Genomic DNA, 26,031 nt, shown 5'->3' on the forward strand with positions numbered 1-26,031 from the left:
ATCAGTTTATTGTCTGAGCTTTTCTAAGTGTAGAAATTTAGTAGATTATGCTGGACTTGTTAAAAGACTAGAACCTACTAAGTTGAATATCTTAAACTCTGAGATCACAGATAGTCTCTTATGATTTGTCTTGCTCTCTTAAAACTGAAGAACGATTAATTGAAGGTTAGTTTGGTTGACCCCAGGTACCCTTTTCCCATGAAAATGTCAGAAAAGTATTTATAAATGAAATGACTGCTGAGGTTTACTTCAAAATAATCCTGTGGGGAGAGGGAATTGAAGGGATTTAGATGAAAGAAGACTAGCCCTATGTTGATAACTGTCAAAGCTGATTAATGAAGACTGGTGATTCATTCCATTATTCTCTATACTTTTGTATAAATTTACAATTTTTCACAATAATAAATTTTAAAAATCCAGGGCCTGATAATTCATTCAGTATTTGGGCCAGACTTTTACTAGGAGCTTGGAAAGATTTATTAGCTATGAGGATGACACACATTAAGGAGCTCATATCCTAGATATATAAACAAACAATTATAAAGCAACGTAAGGGTTATAATATTGTGCTAAATGTATAAAGTGCTATATGAGCAAAGAAACAGTGATTGATTCTGTCTGGTGAAATCACAGAATCTTCCCAGAGGACAAATGTTCAGATTGGGCCCTGAAGGTTAAATAGGCTTTTTCTGAAACAAAAAGATGGGAAGCCTCCACAAAGAAGGCAACCTAACTCTGGAAAATGATCATATTCAGGCATTGAGAGGAATACAGAAGACAACAAAAGAAATAAAAAGGTGTCAGATATAAATAATATTTGTATTTTTACTGCCAGTACCTAAAACAGTCACTAGCAATATACTTGGAAATCAAAATTATCCTACTGAATAAAGTTAATGTTTAAAAGAGTCTTGGCAGGAAAACAGCAGAGACTAGTGTTTTAAAACCCAAAAGGAGACAGCCTACAGAATGGGAAAAAATATCTACAAATCATATAACTGATAAGGATTTAGTATCTAGAATATATAAAGAACTGTTACAACTCAACAATAAAAAGACAAAGAACCCAACTAAAATACTGGCAAAGAACCTGAATAGACATTACTTCAATAAAGATACACAAATGGCCAACAAGAATACAAAAAGATGCTCAACGTCATAGGCATTTGGAAAACGCAATTCAAAACCAAAATGCAGGGGCGCCTGGGTGGCACAGCGGTTAGGCGTCTGCCTTCGGCTCAGGGCGTGATCCTGGTGTTACGGGATCGAGCCCCACATCAGGCTCTTCCACTATGGGCCTGCTTCTTCCTCTCCCACTCCCCCTGCTTGTGTTCCCTCTCTCTCTGGCTGTCTCTATCTCTGTGAAATAAATAAATAAAATCTTTAAAAAACAAAAACAAAAACAAAATGCAATTCAAACCCACGAGATGGCTAAAGATTAAAAAAAAATTTTTTTAAGAAAAATAACAAGTGTTGGCAAGGATATGGAGAAATTAGGACCCTTGTACATTGCTAGTGAGAATGTAAAATGGTGCAACCACTGTGCAAAACAGTATGGTGGTTCCCTACAAAGTTAAACATAGAATTACCATATGACCTAGTGACACTGTTCCAAATACGTGTACACGTATGTTCGTAGCAGCACTATACCCAAAGTCAAAAGATGGAAACAATGTCCATCAATAATGGATCAATGCAATATTATTCAGCCTTATACAGGAAAGAAAATCTTGTCACATGCTACAATATTGATGAAACTTGACGATATTATGCTAAGGGGGATAAGCCAGTCAGAAAAAAAGACAAATACTGTATGATTCCACTTATTTGAGGTATCTAAAGTAATCAAATGCATACATACAGAAAATAGAATGGTGACTACCTGGGGCCATGAGTAAGGGAAATAGGGCTGTTGTTATTTAACGGGTATAGCTTTTCAGTGTTGCAAGATAAAAAGGTTCTGGAGATCTGTTTCACAAAAATGTGAATACACTCACACTATTCAACTGTACATTTTTAAATAGTTAAGATAGTAAATCTTTTAAAAAGATTATTTATTTAAGAGAGAGGGAGAGGCAGAGGGAGAAGGGGAGGGAGAAGCAGAATACCCACTGAGCACGGAGCCCAACTTGGGGCTCCATCTCAGGACCCTGAAATCACGACCGGAGCTGAAGTTAGATGCCCAACCGACTGAACCACCCAGGAGCCCCAGATGGTAAATTTTACATATTTTTTTTACCATAGTTTTTTTTAACAAGGCAAGACACCACTCAATGTAACACTGGACACCAGAATAATAAAAATTCTAAATCGAGAAAACAGTTATTTCTGGGGAGGGAGGAAAGGGAAGGACTACAAAGGCATCTCAATTCTATCTGTAATGTTTTGTTACCTAAATAAAATCTGAAGCAAATATGGCAAAATTTTATAATTTGAGATTTAAAAAAGACTCAAAATATTCCATTTAATGAAAGAAACCAGGCACAAGGGGTTACATATTATATGATTCATTTATATGAAATATCCAGAATAAGTAAATCCATAAAGACAGAACACAGATTGGTGGCCGTCAGGAGTTGGGGGGAAAATGGAGGAGTAGGAAGTAATTGCTTAATGGATACGGGGTTTCCTTTTAGGTCATGAAAATGGTTTAGAACTAAATAGAGGCAGTAGTTACACAAGACTGTGAATGTACTAAATGCAACTGAATTGTTCACTTTATTATTTTTTTTTAAGATTTCATTTATTTATTTGAGAGACAGTGAGAGAAAGAGACAGCATGAGAGGGAGGAGGGTCAGAGGGAGAAGCAGACTCCCTGCTGAGCAGGGAGGGCCCCATGTGGGGCTTAATCCTAGGACTCTGGGATCATGACATGAGTGGAAGGCAGACACTTAACCAACTGAGCCACCCAGGCATCCCTGAATTGTTCACTTTAAAATGATCAATTTTATGCTATGTCTGTGTCACCTCACAATAAAAATAAAACTAAGGGGAGAAATTCAAGGAAGGAAAGGGTCAGATGCCCAAGACGAGTCGAGCAGGAGCTAAACTAAGAGATCATCAGATCTGGCAAGTAGGAAGTCCATTTAGGAGAAATGTGCCAGTAGTCAGACTGTTAAGGTTCGCAATAGATGGGCCAGTACATCGAACTCCTCATCTCAGCTTAGGTCTTAATCTCAGGGTTGTGAGTTCAAGCCCTACATTGGGCTCCACTCTGGGCATGGAGCCTACTTAAGAAAAATAAAATAAAATAAAATTATAAATAAATAAATAAGTAAACTTCTTTAAAAAAAAATCATTCAAGTGGGCTTTATCACATTCAAGTGGGATTTATTTCTGGGTCACAAAGATGACTCAATATTCACAAATAAACCAACGTGATACATCACATCGGGAAGAGAAAGGATGAGAACCGTATGATCATTTCAACAGATGCAGAAAAAGCACTGGACAAGGTACAACATCCATTCATGATAAAAATCATCAACAAAGTAGGTTCAGACGGAACATACCTCAACATAATAAAGGCCACATATGAAAAACTGACAGCCTTTCCCCTAACGTGAAGAACTAGAAAAAGATGTCTACTCTAACCACTTTTATTCAACATAATACTGGAATTCCTAGCCACAGCAATCAGACAACAAAAAGAAATAAAAGGCATCCAAACTGATAAGGAATAAGTAAAATTTTCACTATTTGCAGATGACATGATACTCTATAACCCAAAAGACTACACCAAAAAACTGCTAGAACTGACACACAAAATCATTTTGCAGGATATAAAATTAAACTATAGAAATGTGTTGCATTTCTATACAGCAATAATGAAGCAGCACAGAGAGAAATTAAGAAAGCAAACTCATTTATAGTTGGGATTACAATATACAATTGCACCAAAAATAATAAGATACCTGGGAATAAACCTAATGCAACAAGTGAAAGACCTATACTCTGAAAACTATAAAACACTGATGAAAGAAACTGAAGATGACACAAACAAATGGAAAGATATTCCATGCTAATGGATTGGAACAACAAATATTATTAAAATGTCTATACTGACCAAAGTACTCTACACATTTAATGCAATTCCTATCAAAAAACCAACAGCAAGGCATCTGGGTGCTCAGTTGGTTAGGTGTCCAACTCTGGGTTTAGGCTCAGGTCATGGGATTGAGCCCTACTCTGGACTCCGTGCTCAGTGCGGAACCTGCTCAAAATCATCTTCCTCTCTCTCTGCCCCTGCCCCCACTCGTGCGCACTCTCTCTCCCTTCCTCTCTCTCCAGGAAATAAATAAGTAAAATCTTAAAAAAAAAAAAATAAAAAACACCAACAAGATTTTTTACATAACTAGAACAAATAATCCTAAAATCTGTATGGAATCACAAAAGACCCTGAATAGCAGAACCAATCCTGAAAAACAGAAGCAAAGCTGGAGACATCATAATTCCAGATGTCAAATTATATTACAAAGCTGTAGTAATCAAAACGTATGATACTGGCATAAAAATAGACACATAGATCAATAGAACAGGATAGAAAATCCAGAAATAAACTCATGATTATATGGTCAATTAATCTTTGACAAAGGAGGTAAGAATATGCAACTGGAAAGAGTCTCTTCAACAAATGGTGTTGGGAAAAAGGGACAGCTAATTGCATAAGAATGAAACTGGACCACTTTCTTATACCATACACAAAAATAAACTCAAAATGGATTAATGACCTAAATGTTGGGCCTGAAACCACAAAATTCTTAGAGCCCAGGCAGTAACTTCTTTCACATCAGCAGTAGCTACATCTTCCTAGATAAGGCTCCTGGGGCAAGGGAAACAAAAGCAAAAATAAACTTTTGGGACTACATCAAAATAAAAAGCATCTTCACAGCAAAGGAAATAATGAAAAAAACTAAAAGACAACCTACTGAATGGAGGAGATATTTGCAAATGACATATCCAATTAAGAACTAGTTTCCAAAATAGATAAAGAACTGATTTAACTCAACATCCAAAAAACAAATAATTCAATTTAAAAATGGGCAGAAGACATGAACAGACATTTCTACAAAGAAGACATTTCTACAAAGAAGACATACGGATGGCCAATAGACACATGAAAAGATGCTCACCATTACTCATCATCAGGGAAATGCAAATCAAAACACAATGAGATATCACCTCACACCTGTCAGAATGGCTAAAGTCAAAAACAGAAGAAACAACAAGTATTGGTGAAGCTGTTGAGAGAAAGGAACCCTCCTGCACTATTGGTAGGAATGCAAATTGATGCAGCCACTGAGGAAAACAGTATGGAGGCTCCTCAAAAAATAAAAAATAGGGGCACCTGGATTGCTCAGTTAGTTAAGCGTCTGCCTTCGGCTCAGGTCATCATCCCAGGGTCCTAGGATTGAGCCCCATGTCAGGCTCCCCGCTCAGCTCTCCCTCTGCTCCTGCCCCCACTTCTCTCCCTCTTTCTATCACTCTCCCTTTCAAATAAACAAATAAAAACTTAAAAAAAAATAGAATTACCACATGATGCAGTAATTCCACTACTGAGAATACCCAAAGAATACGAAAACATTAGTTTGAAAAGATAATGCTTATAAACAGCAGCATTATTTGCAATAGGAAATATGGAAGCAGCCCAAGCGTCTGTCAATTGATGAATGGATAAAAAAAAAAAGTGGTATATATATATGTATGTAAATAGGTATATATGTATATACTACTCAGCCGTTAAAAAGAATTAAATCTTGCCACATAAGTCAGTCAGAGAAAAACAAATGCCAAATGATTTCACTCATATGTGGAATTTAAGAAGGAAAACAAACAATCGAAGAAAAAAACAAGGGAAACCAAAAAATAGACTCTTAACTATAGAGAACAAAGTGATGGTTACCAGAGAGGAGGTGGGTAGGGGAATAGAGGAAATAGGTGAAGGGGATTAAGAGTACACTTTTCCTGATAAGCACTGAGTAATGTATAGAATTGTTGTATCACTATAGTGTATGCATGAAACTAATATAACACTGTATGTTAACTATAGTGGAATTAAAAAACCAAAAAAACCACAACTGCCCTATTCCCCCTACCCTCAGTCGCTGGTAATCACCAATCTTCTTAATATTTCTATGAATTTGAATGTTTCAGAACAATGAATGTAAATATAAATGGAATCACAATTTATTTTTTTCTAATTTTACTGAGAAATAATTGACATGCATCACTATATAAGTTTAATGCATACATCATGATGGGCTGATTTATATATATTGTGAAATGATTACCACAATCAGTTCATCTAATGTCCATTATCTCATATAAAAATAAAAGCTTTCTCCTTGTGAACTCTTAGAATTTACTCTCTTTTCTATATATTACATAGTAATGTTAACTATAGTCATCATGTTGCATATTACATCCCTAGTATTTATTTAATTTTATTAAGTGGAAGTTTGTACTTTTTTATCATCTTCCTCCAAATCCCTCTCTCCCCCACCATCTGCCTCTAGTAACCAAAAGTCTGATCCCTTTTTCTATGAGCTTGGTTTCTTTTTTTCTTTTTTAGATTCTACATATAAGTGAGACCATTCAATATTTGTCTCTGTCTACAATTTATCTTTAATCTAAAATATTAGCAGTCACTGAATGAAAGGGATTTTTGCTTGTTTTGTTTTGGGGCTTTCTGTTGATAATTGGGTTTGAGTCCAATCAATGCACTGGATGGATTTTATATGGTACAATCCTATTTCACAGCCCTCGTTAATGATCCATTCCTGAATATAGAAATTAAATGTCATTATGTTGAAGGATCACTAATTAGATGCTAAGGTACTACTTGACTTTGAAGTTATTTATAAAATTTTAATTTTTCTTTGAATGTTAAATGAAACAGTATAAGAAATGCGAGAAAGAAAAGTTAGAGGGTGGATTTAATTACTGCATTCACCTGCAGTTAGTATTTATTATTATACTATTTGACCTGTGTTATACAACACTAGAAAATTTTCATTGAGTAGAGTCATTTGGATTTTGGTTCCAGTTCTGCCATCTATATGACCTTGGGCAGATCATTCAATGCCTTTAAGCTTAGGCACTTTTATCACCAGTAGCATTCTAATGCATAAAGAAAGATGGAGTTAATCATACCTGGCTTACCTACTTTAGGACAGTGTTATGAGAATCAATGGGAGATATTATGCCAAAAAGCTCTGAAATATTAGATTTAGGAATAAATATTAAATATTAAAGAAATATCATCCTTTTCAAACTTCTCTCCATTTTTATATATCTTTCTTCTAAAAATGTTATGCCACACTAGACTAAAAAGTTATACTGTTGTATCCCCTAGTTCCCTATCTACGGACCACATACCTCGAAAATAAACTTCCAGATTAAAAATGATCAACAGCTTTTTTTGCTGTGACCAGGTCTAGGAATGAGGGAGTAAGGGATACCAGGAATAAATTAGAGAAGAATTTCCCTCCCTTCTTTCTAATTCACTTTCCCATAACTTCCTAGTTAGAAGTCCTTTACTCTGAAAGTACAGAGAAGACTGAGGGATGTTTCTAATGACAAGTTAATATTAGAAGTGCTACTTTGTGAGAATCTTAGGAATGGTTTGAATCCTCATCTGTAGTTTCACTTAAATTACACCAGGTATTAAAGCATTGTGACTCAGTGGTTTATGCAACAAGCTGGAAACTCAGGACCTGTGGGTTCTGGATATGCGTCTAACATTTGTTTTTTTACAAGTGAGCTAGTCATGTTCACTCCTGTGTTTTATTTAGTTTTTTATCTATTAATGAGGACAATGATGCCAAATTACCTCCCAGAGTTGTTAAAAAGAACAAAAAAGAACTCACAAAGAGTTATAATGCCATGTAAGCCATTAACAAAGGTAGTTTTCATGAGAGAATAGTTGTAAAAATACTCCAAAAGTTAGAATTTTTACAGAGATATAAAACATTACTTTTACCTGAGTGAGAGGGGAAAGGGATACCGTGAATATGAAACAGGTAGATAATCCTGAAACCCATTCTGAATTATTGGTTTCAAACTCTCACTCCAATCTTCACAAACATAACTAAGAAGATAAATTTTGAAACGAGTATTTTGGCTTTCTTTTCATCCCTCATGTCTTTACCCAGAGTGAAGGTGGCTAGTGAGTAGGGCAAGAGCCTAAAGAAGAAGAGACAGGAGGTAAAAAAAAAAGTAAGAGGTCCAGAAATCATTCATTGCTTGTTTGTTTAACTGGTTCTTATTTTGTGTTTTCTGGGAGCAAGGGTAATGTGTGGGACACTAATTCTGCAACACACCTCCTGGAAGACGAAACCAAGGCTTAAAGAGCTGAAGTGACACTCCGGGGGAAGAAATGGAGTGGGCGTTTGAAACTTCACCTCTCACTTCAAAGCCCAGGCTCTTTATTCTTGCCCTATTCTGTTTCAGGAAAAGCAGAATTTATTTACGGAATAAATGCCAACCAAAGCTGTCCTGAAAAGTCCTTAGTCAGTCAAGTTGTCCCAGGGCATCTACCCATCTCTCTCATGGCCACACGGGTTATATCGTGACATCTCTACATATCTCTCATGCCTGCTTAATGTTCCTTTCATGACTAACCAGATTCTTGATAATTTCTATTCTTACGAGGCCTGCCCTAATTGTATCCCACGTCATTCAGCTCCTGCCCTTCCTGTTCCATGCCTTATTCTCTCTAGGTTTCTAAGTTCAGATTCTGAACAGTGAGAACTGATTGGCCGAGATCATGTTCCTACACCAGGCCACAGGTTGCTGCTGGCCAGTGTACATGGAGTGGCTAATGTGGGTCAAGTGCAGCTGTGGCTGAGGATGAGCAAGGTGGTCGTTTCTTGAGAACTGTGGTGTGAAGAGGTCGGCATTCCGAAACTTAGCCTGGGTCATTCAGAAAAATCTCCCCAAACTTCAGAGGGGAGGGGGGTGGGGGAATGGGATAGACCGGTGATGGGTAGTAAGGAGGGCACATATTGCATGGTGCACTGGGTGTTATACACAACTAATGAATCATCGAGCCTTACATCGGAAACCGGGGATGTACTGTATGGTGACTAACATAATATAATAAAAAATCATTAAAAAAAAAAAAAAAAAGAAAAATCTCCCCAAAAAGACCTGCTTCCATTTCCTTCATTTGGGTGTTTTTATTAAAGATATTGCCATTCTTCCTATCACCTAGACTGAAAGTCTAAATGAATAGATTTAATTTTGTTGGAAAAGTAATTGCTACACAGAAAAATTTTTAGAATATAAAAAGGTATACACATTGGAAGTTATCTCCTTTCTACCAAAGATTGTCAAAGCCTTCCTGGGGGCAAACACAGCTAACGGTTTTTGAAATATCCTTCGGAAAAATTCTATGTTCAAGCATTTTATCCGCATTCTATTTTACATAAAAGTAAGAATACCATAAACACAATGCCTAGCTTTTCTCATTTAATAAGTAGATCTTGGGACCTATTCCACATCAACATACATAGATTATTTTCTTCGTATTTTGAATGGGTTCAGAAAACTTAATTGGGGCGCCCGAGTGGCTCAGTCGGTTAAGTGGCTGCTTTTGGCTCAGGTCATGATCCCAGGGTCCTGGGATTGAGTCCTCCATTGGGGAGCCTGCTTCTCCCTCTCCTTCTGCCTGCCGCTGTCCCTGCTTGTGCGTGCACTCTCTCTCCCTCTCTCTCTGTGTGTCAAATAAATAAATAAATAAATAAAATCTTTAAAAAAAAACCTTAATTACATGTATGTGATTTTGTTTTTTAACCAGTGCCTTTTGCTACGCAGGCATGTTGTTTCTACTCTTGCCGTTACAAATAAGGCTTCAATAATCATATATGTTTGTATACAGCTTTAAATATTATCTATAAATATTTTCAGCCAAAACATGCATGACGTTTCCATTTTTATACATTTATGGCCAAACTGCCTCCAAAGATGTGCAGATTTCTCTCATCATTGGTGTATGAAAGTTCCCCTTTGCTCAAACCATGCATAGCCCTGTGTTCTGTCAAACTTTCTGATCTCTTCCAATCCGGTAATTTCAGTCATTTTTAATTCTACCTTCTTTCTTGTCCACTAAGTCAGTCAGTCACCTGGTTCTGTGTGTTGTCTCTCTCACCTCCATCTATGTCTTTGTAATTGCGGTGCTACGACCTTAGTTACAGCTTTTGTTGCTTCATATATTGGTTCCTAATACCTCATTCCATTTTCTCCCCTTATTAGGTCACGTTTTATCCAAAAAAATGCCAGATTACTATTTTCCTAATTTTCCTTCTATTCTCAAAAACCTTTGGTGGCTCCCACTGACAATATGAAGTCCAAATCATTAGCCAGGCATTTCAGTGCTCTCCAGAGTCCAATCGCTGTCTACTTTAGCACCTTTACACACATATAAAAGTTCTCCTTCAAACCTCTGCTTTGCTGTCTTCATGTTTTTTGTTTCATCACTTCTTTTACCTGGGAGTTCTTCTTTCTGTTCAAACCCAATTTCACATATCCTTCAAGGTCCCCTGTGACCACTGCATGTGATAACCAGTTCACAATTCTCTCTTCTCAGAATTGTGAAACCACTCTATGTATGTATCACTCATTTGGTATTTATTAATTCACGATATAACTACGTTTACTGTTTTTCCTGTCTCCTGAACGAGGCTATAAACTCCAAGTAGCCATCCCTAAAACATTTTTGTATCTCTCACAAACACACAGCACAACCCCTCATATTTTGAGGTGCTCAAAAATTATCTGTAGATTCAAATGTGACCTAAGTATACTAAAATAAGGAAAGCACTGCTAAGCCTTTGCAAAAGAGTTGAAATACATAAAGGTACTTTACATTTGTTTTCTGTAACCTATATCAGATGTCAAAGGTAGCTGCTAAGAACTCAAAAAACACTCATGTTTTACAAGAAAGAAAAGGCGGCCAGTAAGAGGAAAAGTAAAAATGCTGCAAAAACACTAGCCAAAATGAGACTCGATAACTCAAAACAAGTAACACTTCCCATCAGACTATCCTCAGACTGTTAGACAACTTGTCCAGCATATAGTCTTTAAAGAGAAATATTGATCTTTGAAACAAAGGAAAAATTATATCTACCTATTTTTTCCAAGAAGTTTATCATTAAATTCCATAGTGGTTCTAAACATTCATCTGGGAAGAGGGGGCTACCACTTATGTTTCCTATTTAACCAAATTCCCTAAGCTTATCTGTAAAAAATGTTTTTTTTGTAGGTATAAGGGACTAAAAGAAGTCCACAGAACAAATCGTTCACTTCTGTCACATTACTACATGTTTACCTTCCTTAGTGAGAGGCAATATAAGTGTACTGAAGGCAACAAGATTTGAGTTCTACTTTTGGCTCTGTTAAGAATATGCTGGGGGGGGGGGTCTTAGACAAATCACTTTTTTTTTTTTTTTGGTAAAATGGTGAATTAGACTAAAACAGATATTCTCTGATTACAAGATTTGCAACGATGTATGAAGATTTATAAAGTCCGTTCTATGGAGAAAACTCTATTAATCACTTCTGAAGGGCTGCGAATCTAAGCGCAAGACGACAAATTCCCTTTCATTCAGCAAACACTGAGCCCTCGCCACAGGCGTGTTAGGTATTAGGATGCACTCCAAATCTCAGGCGCTCACTCGCCAGGGTTTAGACGGATTTTCAAAAGTCCTTTCACTCAAGAAACGTTTCATTTCTCTTGGCCGTAGCCATTTCCCAAAGTGGCACGGTCTAATTGCCGTCAACAGTCACCAAACCACTAGGAAGATGAAGACATACCTGCTGTGAACGCTGAGGTGACATAACTACAGTTCCCAGCATGCCTCTCTTTCCCACAGCCGCCCTCTCCTGCCCTCGCTCCTGGATTCCCGCGGGCCGGGACTTGTAGTCCGAGCCCACAGCCTTGGGCGGTGCGGAAGCACTCTAAAAATACGCTTTTTCCCACTAGTAGGCCCGTGAGCCCGCAACTTCCAACTAAAATCTTATGCGAATGACTAGGGTTCAACCTACTCAGAGGCGAATTCCTTCCTTCCAGACCTCCTCAAATTTACATACAGCCCGGGCGCGACCACGCCCCGGAAGTAGAGTCAAGTCGCCCTGCCGACAGCCAAGAGCCTTCCAGCCACTCTGAGAGGGGCTGGGACCGGCGGGGCGGGCTTGGGGGAGTGGTTCAGAGGCGAGGTGGGCGGGGGCGGATCGGGCGCCCCAGCGCCTGGGGCGGAGCCACAGCACGGGGCCGCGCGTCTGGGTGGCGGCGGGGCCGCGCCCGTGGGGAGAGGCGGCTGCGGCTGCTAGTGGGGAGGGGGGAAGGAGGAACCGGGAAGGGGGGCAGGGCGAGCGGAGAGCCGAGTTCCTGAGGCGGTGGCGGCGTCTCCAACGAAAGAGGAGGAGGGCGGGGAAGGAGGATGGAGCAAGCTGGGGGTTGGGGTTGGCGCTAGCCGCAGCGGCTCGCCTCGTACTGTGGGAGAACGGCGGCTGCTCCTGGAAGTTGTGGGGTCGGGAGCCGGGCCGGTGCCGCCGCTGCCGCCGCCTTAGGCGGTGGGGAAAAACAGGGAGCGGCGAGGCTTGGCGGGGGTCGGGAGGGAGGGGAAGGGCTGGGGAAGCGAGCTGGGGAAGACTGAGCGGGCTCTGCGCCGGGCGGGCGGGCGGCGGCGGGGGGGCCAGCCACCGCAGCCGGGGGGACGCGGGAGGATGGAGCAAGTGGAGATCCTGAGGAAATTTATCCAGAGGGTCCAGGCCATGAAGAGTCCGGACCACAATGGGGAGGACAACTTCGCCCGGGACTTCATGGTGAGTCGTTCTCCTTGCTGTCGCCTGCTCTCGCCGGCACCGGAGCCCACCACTGCCTCGCCCGGCCGGCCCGGGCCGCCAGCGCTTTGTGTGCGGCTGTGAGGAGAGGGGTGGAGGGGGCGCGCACCAACTCCTAGGGCCCGGTGGTCTCGGAGGCCAGCGGGAGGTGAGACCTTCTCCGTCCCTCGGCCTCCTTTCCTCCCCTCGAGCTTTCGCGGCCCCCTCCGCGGGCGCCCGGGGCGCGAAGGGAGCGGCCCCGGCCGAGCCCGCACTCTGCACCGCCGCCCGCGACCACCTATTGTTTCTCGGGCCGGGAGCTAGAGGCGACTGAGGTGCAGACCTGGGGCGGGGGGAACTCGTCTCTCCACCCCCTCCCATCCAGCCTGCCCCTCTTTGTAGGGTCGAGGCAAGGTGTCTACCGAGGGCAGAGAGCAGATCGAGGCTGATGGAGGAACGGGTGTTGAGGTTAACGTTAACTCGTGGGGTCCCTTTGCTCAAGCTGGTCTCAGAAGCGGGCAAGGTAGGAGTTCTGCGTTTTGGGTTTCGCAGTTATTATCTCCAAGGCTTGGGAAAGGATTGTCCGTAGGGAATCCCGTGGCTTGCCCAATTCCATTTACCCCCGTCCCGTCTCTTGTCTCTTGAGACTCAGGTTTGAGATGGCGTTGGGGTCATCATGACTTTAGGTTAGAGGGGTGTGTGTGTGTGTGTGTGTGTGTGTGTGTGTGTGTGTGTGTAGGGGTTGGTTATCCTGAAGGAAGCCTACTTCGGACTCCCTAGGGGATATTGTGGAAGGCGGAGGGGATGTGACTATCACTTCCTATCCGGGGTGGGGGTGGGGAACTTGGGAACAATAGTCCTGGTGGGGCGGAGGCAACGAAAAGGGCCGAAGCCCTGAACTGGGAGATAACCTTCTCAGCCTCCCCCCCCCCCCTTCCGCCCTCTGCTTGGGCAGGCGGGCTAGAGAGGAGGTTAAAAGTCTTGTTCGTGAAATTGCTCTAGATACATCACTTATGAGGGGTCAGATCCAAAGGCGTGGGACCAGAAGTCGACTTCCTACATTGCCCCCCCCCCCTTTTATTTTTCTGCTGGACAATGTTCCCTTTAGGGTTGTTTCTCGGCTTAGGAGGCGGTGGTTGCGGCTGCTGCTCCTACGGATATTGCGCAAGACTGGGGCGTTGGAAACTCTGGAGGTCTGGGGAATGGAAAAGGAAGTGGGACTTTGGGAAGTGGTTGCTCCTTAGCTTTGGCGGGGTTTGGGAATGGGAAATAAGCTAGGGAAAATTTTACTCCTGGGCAAGATACACCTTCAAGAATAATCACGTAACTCCAGCATTCTTGATTGTAAAAAGGATACACAGTTAATGTCTATAAAAATGAATGAGCAGCAAACATTGGCTAGTTTTTGTTTCAAAGTACAGTTTAATTGTTTACAAGGTGCAGTTGAAATGACTTTTAGCATTGAAATACTTTTTCACATTTTAAAGAGACTAGGATCTAGTAAAGCTTTAGCATTAAAATTGTTAACAGCATATAAAATAGATCCTTGACCTTATACAGTATTATAATAGTATCGTTGAGCTTTGTGATTCCTAGACCAGTAAAAGAGGATAGGAGTAAGATTTCGTATCTTTTGAAAACGGAAAAATGTGGATAAAATAATCTGTGCCTTGTTTTAAACATTTTCTGTTGATGTTTAGCCTATATATTTCTGAAAAATTAATTTTTGATCCGAGTGAGGTAAAGAAAAGAGGACATTTTCTCTTACTAGTGAGAATTTTTATTGTGTTGGTATTTTTTTGATAGTGTCACTTAACAGTAATTCGATGGAGTCCCTCTTTTACTACTTTTTAGCAAATAGAAAATATTTTCTTAGGATAGTTTAAAATTAGGCTTTTACAGTCCTATTTTGGTTATGGAAGAAGAGGTGGTGTGGTCCTTGGTCACTTCTAGTTTGTATGCTAGTCATCTTGTTATCCCTGGGCATATCCTGTCAGGAAAGAGCATTGTTTGGTGATGAAGGCCATCAGGACAGGTGCCCAAGTCTCTGAACTTCTGTAGAGGGGAAGTAGCCTTGGGGTTCATGCTTTGGGGATGAGTCAGGGATTCCTATTGGAGATTTCATTTCTGAAGGACTGAATGAGTTTCTTTTTTCTTCCATAGTACCTAGGGATAGCTAGGTGATTCTACATTTGAGATTTGATGACTAAGGCTATTTTTTTATAGTGCTTGCTTTTTTTATTCCATGACTTGATAAGCAATAGCTATAATTAAGACTGATAGATGGTGCTGCTTTTTCCCTTGACTGGAAGGCTGAAGGGAAACCATGTCCCCTCTGGCATGGAAAGAGAATAGATCAGCTAATGATTCTTTAAGAGTTCTGTTATTTTTAAATTCTTATGTGGATCAAAAATGCATTTTTAAATTTTAGCATTTTAGAACTGAGTTTTAGAAATAATCTAGCTATTATAATCCTATTCAGTTATGAAGTACCAGTGTTCATTATTTCAAATTTGGAGATTATAGAATAATAATTAATAATGCATTACTCTTAGGAAAGTGGAGTGGACATCCACACTGTGTTCTTCCCATTGTTGTATCCAGCCTTCCTAGTCCCATCACTCAAAGGCGGTCTCTGTCAATGTTTTTAATGCATCTGTGTGACCATGCTATATATTTCATTTTATATTGTTGGGTTTTTCTCAACTTAACATTTTGATAAGTGTTTTTCATTTGTAAATATCATTTCAGTGGCTATATAATATTTCATCTGGCAGCTATTTTTAGCTTAACCATTTCCTTTTGGTTGAATATTTAGGCCATTTATTTTCTATTACATATTATAATTCTGTAATGAACATTTATTCATAAAACTTCTTATTTTGGATCGTTGCATAAGATATCTTCCAGTAGTGGAAGTACTAGGTAAAAGGATATAAACCTTTAATACATGTTTATAAATAACTTTTTGAAGTTTTTTCAGTTTATACAACTGTCAGTAATGTGTGAGTGTTCATTTAATTATCTTGATCTTTGATAATTTGATGGTTGGAAAATGCTGTCTTGTATTAATTTGAAATTTTTGATGACTAGTAAGGATAGAAAATTTTCCACCTGTCATTAACTATTCTGTGAGTTGTCTATTATTGGCCTTGGTGTGTTGTGTCCTCCCAAACCCACCCTTAAAAAGGAGAAAGCTAAGATACTGAGATGGTGTAAACTACAGCACTAAGATGATTACTTACATGTTGAAGGTTAAACATCTGATTTGTGGCAGATCCAGAACTCAATTTCAACTATCTTGTCTTTAAGTCTTCTTTACAAGATGGTAGACAGTGTTCATGACAAGGAAATGTATACGGTAGAGTGGTGTGTATTCATGTTTGATGGACCTGCATTTTAAGCCATCTCTTTCATTGTCTAGCTGTTTGACCTTGGGCAGGCCACTTAGAAGAAAATAGGGTGACTGATTTCTCTCATCTTTCAAAGAAGAAAAATGCTATATACTTCACAGGGCTGAGGTATGGGACTGATATTTGGAGTCATCATTTAACATATTATTGTGCTAAGGTCTGTGTAGACTCATATAGCTGATTTATGTAGTCAGTTACAGATAACCAGACATAGAAGGAAAGAGGTATCTGGGCTTTTGTTTTCAATCATTCTCTTGTGCTGTTTAAAGCTTTATAATGTCTAGGGGCGCCTGGCTGGCTCAGTCGGTTAGGTGGCCGACTCTTGATCTTAGCTCAGGTCTTGATGTCACGGTCATGAGTTCAAGCCCCCTAATGAGCTCCATGCTGTGCGTGGAGCCTACCTAAAAGTAAGTAAGTAAATAAATAAATAAAGGTTTATAATGTCTAAAACATTGAAACAAGAAGATTTCTTTTGATCAGGCTGAAGTTTATCTATTTACATTTAATGCTTGTATATTAAAAAAATCATAAAAGATGACAAGCTACAAGGAAATACAGCAGTTTCAGCTTAAAAACCAGTTCTCTCTCCATTTCTGAAGGTGAAAACAAAAATACAATTAGTGAATTCAGTGGAGTATCTAAAAAACAGGATGCAGCAGACGTGTGAATCCTAGTACTTTTTTGTGAAATATTGGGAGGAAAGTATTTAAGGACATTTTTCTAAGGCCGAACTGAGGTATAACAGCAAGTGATGCACCCTGTGTTAAAATGCTATTTAAAATAACTTTGATGTTTTAAAATAATCTGAACTTAATTTATCTATCAGAGGTACCCAAGAGCTATAATGGAAGTTATCCATTTCAAGGGATTTATTATTTAAAACCATCTGTTCTACAAATAGTAATCCTGACAGAACTGTTCAAAACAACCAGTCTGTTTGCTTTGTTATGATTAAATAATTGTTAGACGGTTTTTATTTTACTACACTAATGTTAGTGACTTTACAAATTATTTTAAGTTGAAAAGAAATTAACATTTTTCATCCCTTTTATATACTAAACACTGTGCCAGATACTTTACACCCTGTCTTACTTAACATGTCAACAATTTATGAGGTAGATATAACCTGTATTTTACACATGAGGAAGCATACTCTGAGAAGTATTCTGTTTGACTTCAAAACCTCTGTTCTATTTTTTTTTAATTTATTTATTTCAGTAATGTCTGTACCCAACATGGGGCTCCAACTCAGGACCCAGAGATTAAGAGTCACATGCTCCTCCCAACTGAGCCAGCCATGCACCCCCAAAACTCTGTCCTTTTTGTTCTGTTTCTCCAGGATACATGTGAGGTTCTTTGGGACCTGGCTGGGACTAGGCTAGTTGTGGAGGTGCATCACCATGGAAAGGGATGGAGGTTTTAAAGTTGAACATGTTTGGGGTGCCTTGGTGGCTCAGTCAGTTGAGTGTTGGACTCTTGGTTTTGGCTCAGGTCATGATCGCATGGGTCTAGAGATCAAGCCCTGTGTTGGGCTCAGGATGGAGTCTGCTGGAGATTCTTTCCGTCTGCCCCTCCCTCCACACGCACAGATTCTCTCTCTCTCTCTCTCTCTCAAATAAATAAATTTTAAAAAAAGGAAAAAAAAGTTGAACATGAATGGGGCGTGGTAGATAATCAGCTATAACGCAGCAGTTAACATCTTTTGGTCTCAAGAGTCCTTTACATTCTTAAAAATTATTGAGGGCCCCAAAAAGCTTTTGTTTATTTACTGTACTACAAATTAAAACAAATATTTTTAAAAATAATTGTCATTAAGACAATAATAGACCCATTCTGTATTAACTATATAGTAATTATTATTCAACACAAAAAGTAATTAGTGAGAAAAAGCATAATTTTTATATTTTTGCAAATTTCTTAATATCTGGCTTAATAGAAGAGAACTGGATTCTCATATCTGCTTCATTCATATGGTTGCAGTGTTACATTTCACGTAGCTTGACATGTCATGTACTCTAGAAAACTCCACTGTACACTCCTAAGAGAACGAAAATAATTTTTTAAAATTACTGTGTTAAGGTCTGTGTGTTCTCATATTTGCAGGTGAGGAAACATAGCTGAATATTATTAGGAAAAGAGTTTTAATTTCATGGACTCACTGAAATGGTCAAGGGGTAGGCTGTCCCTGAACCATACTTTGAGAACCAGTGAAGTATTGCATGGTAAGGGCTAATGGTGATGCTGAGAAAGTTAGGTAGGGGTTAGATTGTGAAAGTTCTTGCATCTATGCTATAATTTATTGAATAGTTCAATACTAGTAATTTTGAATAGTTGTATACTAGAACTCTTAGACTCACCTGGACAGCGGGCAGGTGTTAAGAAAATACACATAGTAACTGAATATTCTAGCAGTGTTTCCCCATCTCCAACCACTGACCCCCACCCCCTGCCCCAGCCTGCTTTAGTATGAGTCTTCACTTCTGTCATTCAGGTAGGTTCTAGTAGTAAAGTTAAGAATCACTACTATGGGTCTCTGGAGAGCCACTGTATGTTTTAAGAAGAGTAAACAGTCATTTGACAGATTTGTGTTGTAGAAAGTTGATTCTGGTGGCAGTGCTAAGGATGGAATTAGTGATGAAGGAGAGCATTTTGGAAGCTCTTGAAATATAAGAAGTGAGATGAGGGCCTGAACTTAAACTAAGACAGCAGAATATATAGAGTATATATAGGATCTGATAGGGATTAAGAAAGAAGTCTCGATGATTCACTAGATGTGGGTAGTCAAGGAGAAAGGAATATTTGCAGTATGACTCCAAGGTTCCTAGTTTGGTATACTATGACCCAAGTTAGAAGATACCATTTGGTATGGTTCGGAGTATGGGAGGAGAAAGAAGTAGAGGGGACCAAGTAGAAGATGGTTGAAGGAAATTTCAAGGTAGAAGAGAATTAGTTTAGTTTTAGATGTGGTAACTGAGATGCCTCAGATATTGAGTAGAAATTTAGAGCTCAAGAGAGCTGACAGGATGTAGTTAAAAATTTGGAAGTCATATAAGCATGTAAGAGGTAGTTGAAAGCATGGGAGCGAATAAGTTCATTCAGACGAGTATACAAAGTGGCCAGCTTTAGGTTGAAGAGCAGGAGCATTTAAAAAGCAGCCCGAAAAGGAGGTGCCTGTGACTATCCCTGAGAAAATGTGCTCAGAGAGGAGGAAAGGGAACCCAGGGATGTCAGAAAAGCCTGGGAGAATTTCAGGAGAGGAGTAGTTAGCAAAACCAAATACTTCTGGAGGACTGGTAAGGTTGAGGTTCAGAAAGTACCCATTCTGTTTGCCAGGTAGGAGTGATTTGGTGACCACAAAAAGTGGTTTGGGTGGGATATGGGAAGAATCTAGATTATAGTTGATTGAGGAGAAAATAGGTAAAATGGGTATAAATACTTTACATTTAACGTTCTGAAAGTAGGTGGTAGAAACTAGAGGAAGACAGATTGAAGGAGAGCTCCCCTACCTCACCCTGCTTTTTTTTTTTTTTTTTAGGATAAGGTAGGTACAATATTTTCCATGTTTCTTAACTACATGTATGTCCTCTTTTGTGACATGATTGCTGTTTAAATATAATTTTAAAAGACAGATAACAAGAACTTGTGTTTTGGTTAAATGAGTACCTCTGAAGTTTTTTACTTAAAGTTTAGATTTGAAATGTTAGAAAAAAGGAGGGGAGGAAAGACAGGAAATCTGGAAGATTTTATTCTGCACAGCCTAAATATGTATAAAAATTTTCAATATTAAACTGTTTAATATTGTGGCTGGTAGGTATTTTAAAAATTGGTAACAGCTTTTTTGAGAGGTAATTCACTTACCATAAAATTCATTCATTTAAGCTGTATAATTTAATGGTTTTTAGTATATTCACAAAATTTTGCAGTTATCATTATAATCAATTTTTATCACTCCAAAAGATACCCCATGCCCATTAGCAGTCATTCTTCCTCCCTTTCCTACCCCGCCCCAGCTCTAGGCAACCACTAATCTACCCTCTATAGATTTGCCTCATATAAATGGAATCATACAATATGTGGTATTTTGTGACCAAGTTTTTTGACTTAATATAACATTTTCAAGGTTCATCCATGTGTTGCTGGAATCAGAAATATTTCATTTCTTTTTATGACTAAATAATATTCCATTGTATGGATATACCACATTTTGTTCATCCATTCATCCATTGATGGGCATTTGAGTTGTTTCCACTTTTTGGAATATTTTCTTTGTATAATAATACATAAAATAGAATATTTTGTATTTTATGAATAATGCTACTATGAACATTTATGTACATGTTTTTGTTAGGATATATGTTTTCCTTTATCTTCGGTATATACCTGGGAGTTGAATTAATGAGTGATATGGTAATCGTTGAACATTTTGAGTAACTACTAGACTACTAATCAAAGCTGCTGCACATTTTACATTCCCACCAATTTCTCTACATCCTCACTAGCACTTGTCTGTCTTTTTGATTATAGCCATCCTAGTGGGGTGAAGTGTATCTTGTGGTTGGCTTGTAGGTTTTTAAAATATCTTAGTAAGTTTATATAAATGGTGTTGTATGTTTAATGTGTCTTTCAAACCTAGAGTGATAGGAAATATTTTCTGTTTTTACATTTGTGACTAGTTTAGTTTCTTATCCATCCTTTGATGGGTATCCAGCCAAACATACTTTGATTTTAACTAACTTCGCAAGTGGAAGTAAATTTTTAAGTCACTCTCCCCACACGGCTTACCAGAGACAGCACACTACAAATTTAAAAGTGTTAATTCTCAAGAATGTTTTATTGTATGTATTTACTTTTAGAATACTGCTTGCTTTTTTTCCTTCAATATTTGACATTTAGTTTGGAAAAGGGTTTTGACAGTTTGAAACTGAAAGTAAGACATTAACATTTAGATAGATTAAAAATTTTTGTTCATATGTTAAACACTTCTGTGTTTCTATAGCACTCAGTTCATTAGATTCATAAACATTTACATTTCTGACTTCCCTGGACAGAGAGCCTCCAGGGCTAGCAACTGGGACTTAATTATCTCTGTATCTTCATTGCTTAATATAGTGCCTGGCACTTAATAGGCATTAATGGCCATTGCATGAGCAGAAATTGTAGTGAGCTTAAACTTAAATCCACTTCAGGTGGATTCTTCAAATGCTCCAAGGGGCTTGTCTTCTTAGATGAGCATGAGAACTGCTTTTTACCCTTCTATGCGTACACACTTCTGTGTGTCCTTACACAGTGGGGTTTTTTTTTCAGTATCCACTGAAACAGAAAATATGAGATAAAGTACTAGACTGCATTCAGAAAAACTTAGATAAATAAGGTTTTATTACTTGTAATATCTTCTGCATAAATATGAAAAATAGTACATATTTTTCTCTGGACACTGGTTGGTATGCATAAGGATGCAGGGACCCACTTAAAGTAACTGCTTATGTATCCCCCACCCCGTGAATCATACTTAGGGAACATTATCATAGAATATTAATTTTAATAAAATATTTACTTTTAACTTTTGATTTTAGATTTCATTAATAAAATCCAGATATCATGTTATTGGCATTTCTTAAAAAATGGCTGTATCTTGTAACTTGTGGGTGTTTTGGAAGTGATTACAGCAATAGCTGTTGTTCTCTTCTTGCCTCTAATTTCTTGCCACATCCAATCCCTTCCACATATCATACTCACTTTCCTAAAATACCATTTTCAAGTGTTGGCATCTGTGGGATAATAGAAAGCATACTGGTAGTAAAATCAGGATATGTGAATTTTAGTCCCTGTGTTGCTGCTTAGTTATGTTTTTTTTAAAACATATTTATGTAGTACTGTGTTGGAAACATGGTTTTATTTTTGGGGTGCCTGGGTGGCTCAGTTGGTTAAGCTTTGTAACTCTTGATCTCAGCTCAGGTCTCCATCTCAGGGTTGTGAGTTCAAGCCCCACACTGGGCCCCATGCCCAGTGTGGAGCCTACAAAAAGAAAGAAAGAAAGAAAGAAAGAAAGAAAGAAAGAAAGAAAGGAAGGGAGGAAGAAACAAACATGGTTTTATTTTTATCAGAAAAAAATGTAAGTTCAAAAACAACTCAAGGCTCCCTTTGATGACCATTAAAATTATTAGAATTTTAAATGGCTAAGCCAAATCAAAGCATCAGATCCAAGCTCTGCTTATTTTCAAACTGTAATTATATGCTGTCTTCCCAATTTCCCTTTCTCCTGTCCTCCCAGTTTTGTAACTTGTGCCCTAGTTTAGAATCGCAGCCCAGTAGGATAGAGTCTACACTTCTTAGTTTGGCATTCCAGAGCCTTCTTAACATAGTCTCATGTTACCTTTGCAGTGTTGAAGTCCTGTAACTCTGCAGTATATATCTCCTTCCCTCTGGAGTAAGCTATTTCTTGTCCTTGAGCATACCCACTGAATGAATGAAATCTTATCTGTAGTTGTAGTGTTAAACATACTTTTTCTATTTCTTAGAAAACTTTCCTTATAGATCAGTACTTTGAAGATAAAACACTAAAAATTGGAGCGCCTGGGTGGCTCAGAGGGTTAAGGGTCTGCCTTTGGCTCAGGTCATGATCTCCACGTCCTGGGATCGAGCCCCACATAGGGGCTCCCCACTCAGAGGGGAGTCTGTTCCTCCCTCTCCCTCTGCCTCTCCCCCTGGCTCATGCACTCTCTGTATCTATCTCAGATGAATAAATAGAATCTTAAAAAAAAAAAAAACAAAAAAAAACCCTAAACTAAAAATTTAGAATGACTTTACCATGTTCACTCTGAACTCAGAAGCAAAAATGTAATTAATTCTCACTTTCTGGGGTAAATATTTTAGCCCAGTTTATCTTAAGAACTTTTCCATTGTAATATCTCATTATAATGATATCTTTATTAATCATATCTCTATTGCAATAATGTCTCCATTGTAAAATTTTATTTTTAATATCATGGAAAAAGCCTTGCATTAGATTTGAGTTCAAGACTTGCCTAATATAAGTTTAGTATTACACAGTTATTCTACATCTTAAGACCCTAAGTTTCTTCCAAATGGTTGAAGTGCTCTTCCAACATTTCATATTTCCTGTAGTATTTTTATTTTTTTAATCCTATAGTATTTTTAGATTCTTAGGTTTTTAGATTCTAAAAAATTTTTTAGATTGATGCAGTTGAACCCTGACAATTATCTCCTTCTCTGTAAAATACACAAATATCTCCTTCTCTGTAAAATACCCGGAAGTCTTGTTTCCATTTGTATAATGTTATAGTGTCTATGAAATGGTTTATGGCAGATATAAGTAGTTGGTCCCTCAGAGTTTTTCCTAAAGAATGGGGAATGTGGATCATGTTAATCTCAGAGGCTGCTACATTACATGCTAATCTACGTTTCTTGTAGTAACTGTTCTTAGATGTAATCTGTAATTTGAAAAACTATTTAACATTTGAGTAGCTACCCTGGTAGGCTCTGAGGGAATGCAAAAATGTATCACTGTCATCTTTCCATGATTCTTTCCATCCACTGTTCATACATAGAATATTCCTGGAGTGCCCACTATACCCTAGGCACTGTGTGTAGAATTGGCAGTTGAAAATATGACAGTCATTTTCCTCAAGAACTTTACCAACTGTGAACAGACTCGTGAGAAACAGCAGGAAGTTTTCCTGGTGGCATTGGATGGGCTTCATGGGGTCTGTCAACCTTTTCAAATCATACATAATATTTTGTGTATAAGCCCATTTTGGGGGTGGGGTAGAGAAGGTTCATAGCTCTTAGATTCTCAAGGGGCTTGGATTCCAAAAACCTTGGAACTTCCAGGCTAGTAGAAAGATAACAAGATTTGGAGCCACTCAGGAATTTTTATCCTGGCTGTGCTAAGATTATAAGCAGGTTATCTGGGGAAATTGTGAATATAATACCTATCGGGTTGGACCAAGATCAAGATAGTTTGCATGTAAAGCAACTAACATATCATATAAGACACTCAATAGTAATTCAAGATATCTTAATCCAATGGAAGTATATTCAAGATTTAAACCTTAGAGGGAGGATATGGACTGTTTCAGCAAAGAGACAACATTTGAGCTAACTCTTGAAGGAAGAGTTTGTCAGATGGACTAGCATAAAAGGCATTTCAGATATAGAAAACTAGTAGCGCTTACAAACACATAGAGATAAGAATTTTGGGTTTTAGATGAGAGGAACAGAGTGGCAAAATATAAATATAATATAAGCAAAGCCCATATACTGAAATAATAGGAGGGGATTCCCAAAGAGAGAACAACTTCAGTGCTGAGTACGAGATGAATATGAAGTTGACCTTTGCATTCCTGAATGTTTTGGTGAGAGTATTTTGATGGCTCATTATTATGGCATAGTTGTTTCTTCTTAAAGTGTATGATTTGGTTGGTATGAAAGATCTTCTTAAAACTGAGTTCCAGCCACAATGTCAGTATTCTTAAATCTGGTAATTTTACTTTATCTCAGATATATAAAAAAGTACTCTGTTTATATAATTCTTAGATGGTTAGATTAGGGTTTTTCATTGGCTTCTGTTAAAAGTGCCCTGTAAAAAAAATTACATTAAAAAAAATCTTTAGGACCTACACATATTATTTATAGTGATAGACCTCTTGCTTAGTTTGGATTTCTTAGCAAGTATAAGTTTTGCATAAGATAACTCTTGGGTTTTGCATAAGATAACTCAAGAGGTTTTGAGACTACACATTTGGGACCAGAACCAAAGTGAGAAATGAAAGGAGTTCCAGAGTCCATGAAACAGTGGAGAATAGCTTTTCTGGATACCTTCTTCTCACGTTATGTACAATGGATTTACTCCTAAGTTATAGACCCTTTGATGTTAAAAGAAACATTTAAACTGTTTAAAATTAAGGCACTTTTGCAGGTTTTACAATTAGAAGTTGGCAGAGCTGAGTTTGTCCCAAGTTATAAAAGCAAATGCTTTTTCTATGACATGATGTTGCCTAGGCCAACAGTTGCATTCGTACTATATAGGGAAAAAGTCAATAAACAAAAGTGGGACATGAGAGATACAGAACAATTCTTTGTTGGCATAGATTTTTGTTTGCAGCCTACTTCCAAACTAGCTTAAGTGAAAAAAAAAATTATTATAATGGAATACTGCCCTTGAGCTGTTTGAAGGACAGGAATCAAGAAATGGAGAGCTGTCTGTAATCTTGTCTTTTCTCTTCATAGCCCCTCTTTCTATAATTTTTCAGTTCCTATGTGTCTAGAGGGCTGTTTGAATACGTGTCTTTGCTTCTTTGCACCTGCTTTATTCTTCTCTCTGCATTTTGGCTTTCACTGTTTTTGGGACAGCATATTCTGAATAAAGGCTTCCCTTTTGGTGTCTAACCTATCTTACTCACTTTATTTCAGTTTAAGGTAAGAGATCAGAAAGACTAGAGTTGCTCGATCTCATTTTCACATTCCTGAAAGAATCAGTCAACTTGCCAGTGAGAGGAGTATTGTGTGAAGTGACCAACGTAGGGAGCTTGTTCAGGTGTATGTAAGGGAAGGGACTTTTCTTAGTGAAAGAGAATGATAGTTCACTAACTAGGCAGGCAGTCTGAAGTGTACCTGGTATAAAAATCCTTGAAGCAAAACAGAAAAAAAAAAATTGTTAACTATTAAGGTTTTAGCCCCAAATGAACTTCTACCCACTTTCTTTCAGAGAAGGGGAAAGGAAGCATAAAGAGTCTTTATAACTTGAGAGAACATTCTCTTGGCTCTGGTAGAGCA

At 38.4% G+C, this 26,031-nt stretch overlaps 1 protein-coding gene and 1 long non-coding RNA gene across 7 annotated transcripts in view; one reads left to right on the top strand and one right to left on the bottom strand.

Moving 5' to 3' along the window:
- Positions 1-12,099, bottom strand: part of LOC130542082 (uncharacterized) — a 71,763-nt gene extending 59,664 nt beyond the window's left edge. For both annotated transcript variants that reach the window (XR_008956377.1, XR_008956376.1), the window contains exon 1: positions 11,816-12,099. This is a non-coding gene — a long non-coding RNA (uncharacterized LOC130542082). The remainder of the gene's footprint in view (positions 1-11,815) is intronic.
- Positions 12,100-12,694: 595 nt separating this feature from the next.
- The window catches only part of PTPN12 (protein tyrosine phosphatase non-receptor type 12), an 85,180-nt gene continuing 71,843 nt past the window's right edge, over positions 12,695-26,031 (top strand). For 2 of the 5 annotated variants that reach the window (XM_057304507.1, XM_057304508.1), the window contains exon 1: positions 12,841-13,346. In XM_057304507.1, coding sequence (XP_057160490.1) covers positions 13,272-13,346 — 75 coding nt within the window. In that variant the 5' untranslated portion in view covers positions 12,841-13,271. The other 3 variants (XM_026504326.4, XM_026504336.4, XM_057304509.1) reach the window with 3 other exon arrangements.

Source organism: Ursus arctos, unplaced genomic scaffold (genome assembly GCF_023065955.2).
Source record: "Ursus arctos isolate Adak ecotype North America unplaced genomic scaffold, UrsArc2.0 scaffold_3, whole genome shotgun sequence".
Classification (NCBI taxonomy): Eukaryota; Metazoa; Chordata; class Mammalia; order Carnivora; family Ursidae; genus Ursus; species Ursus arctos.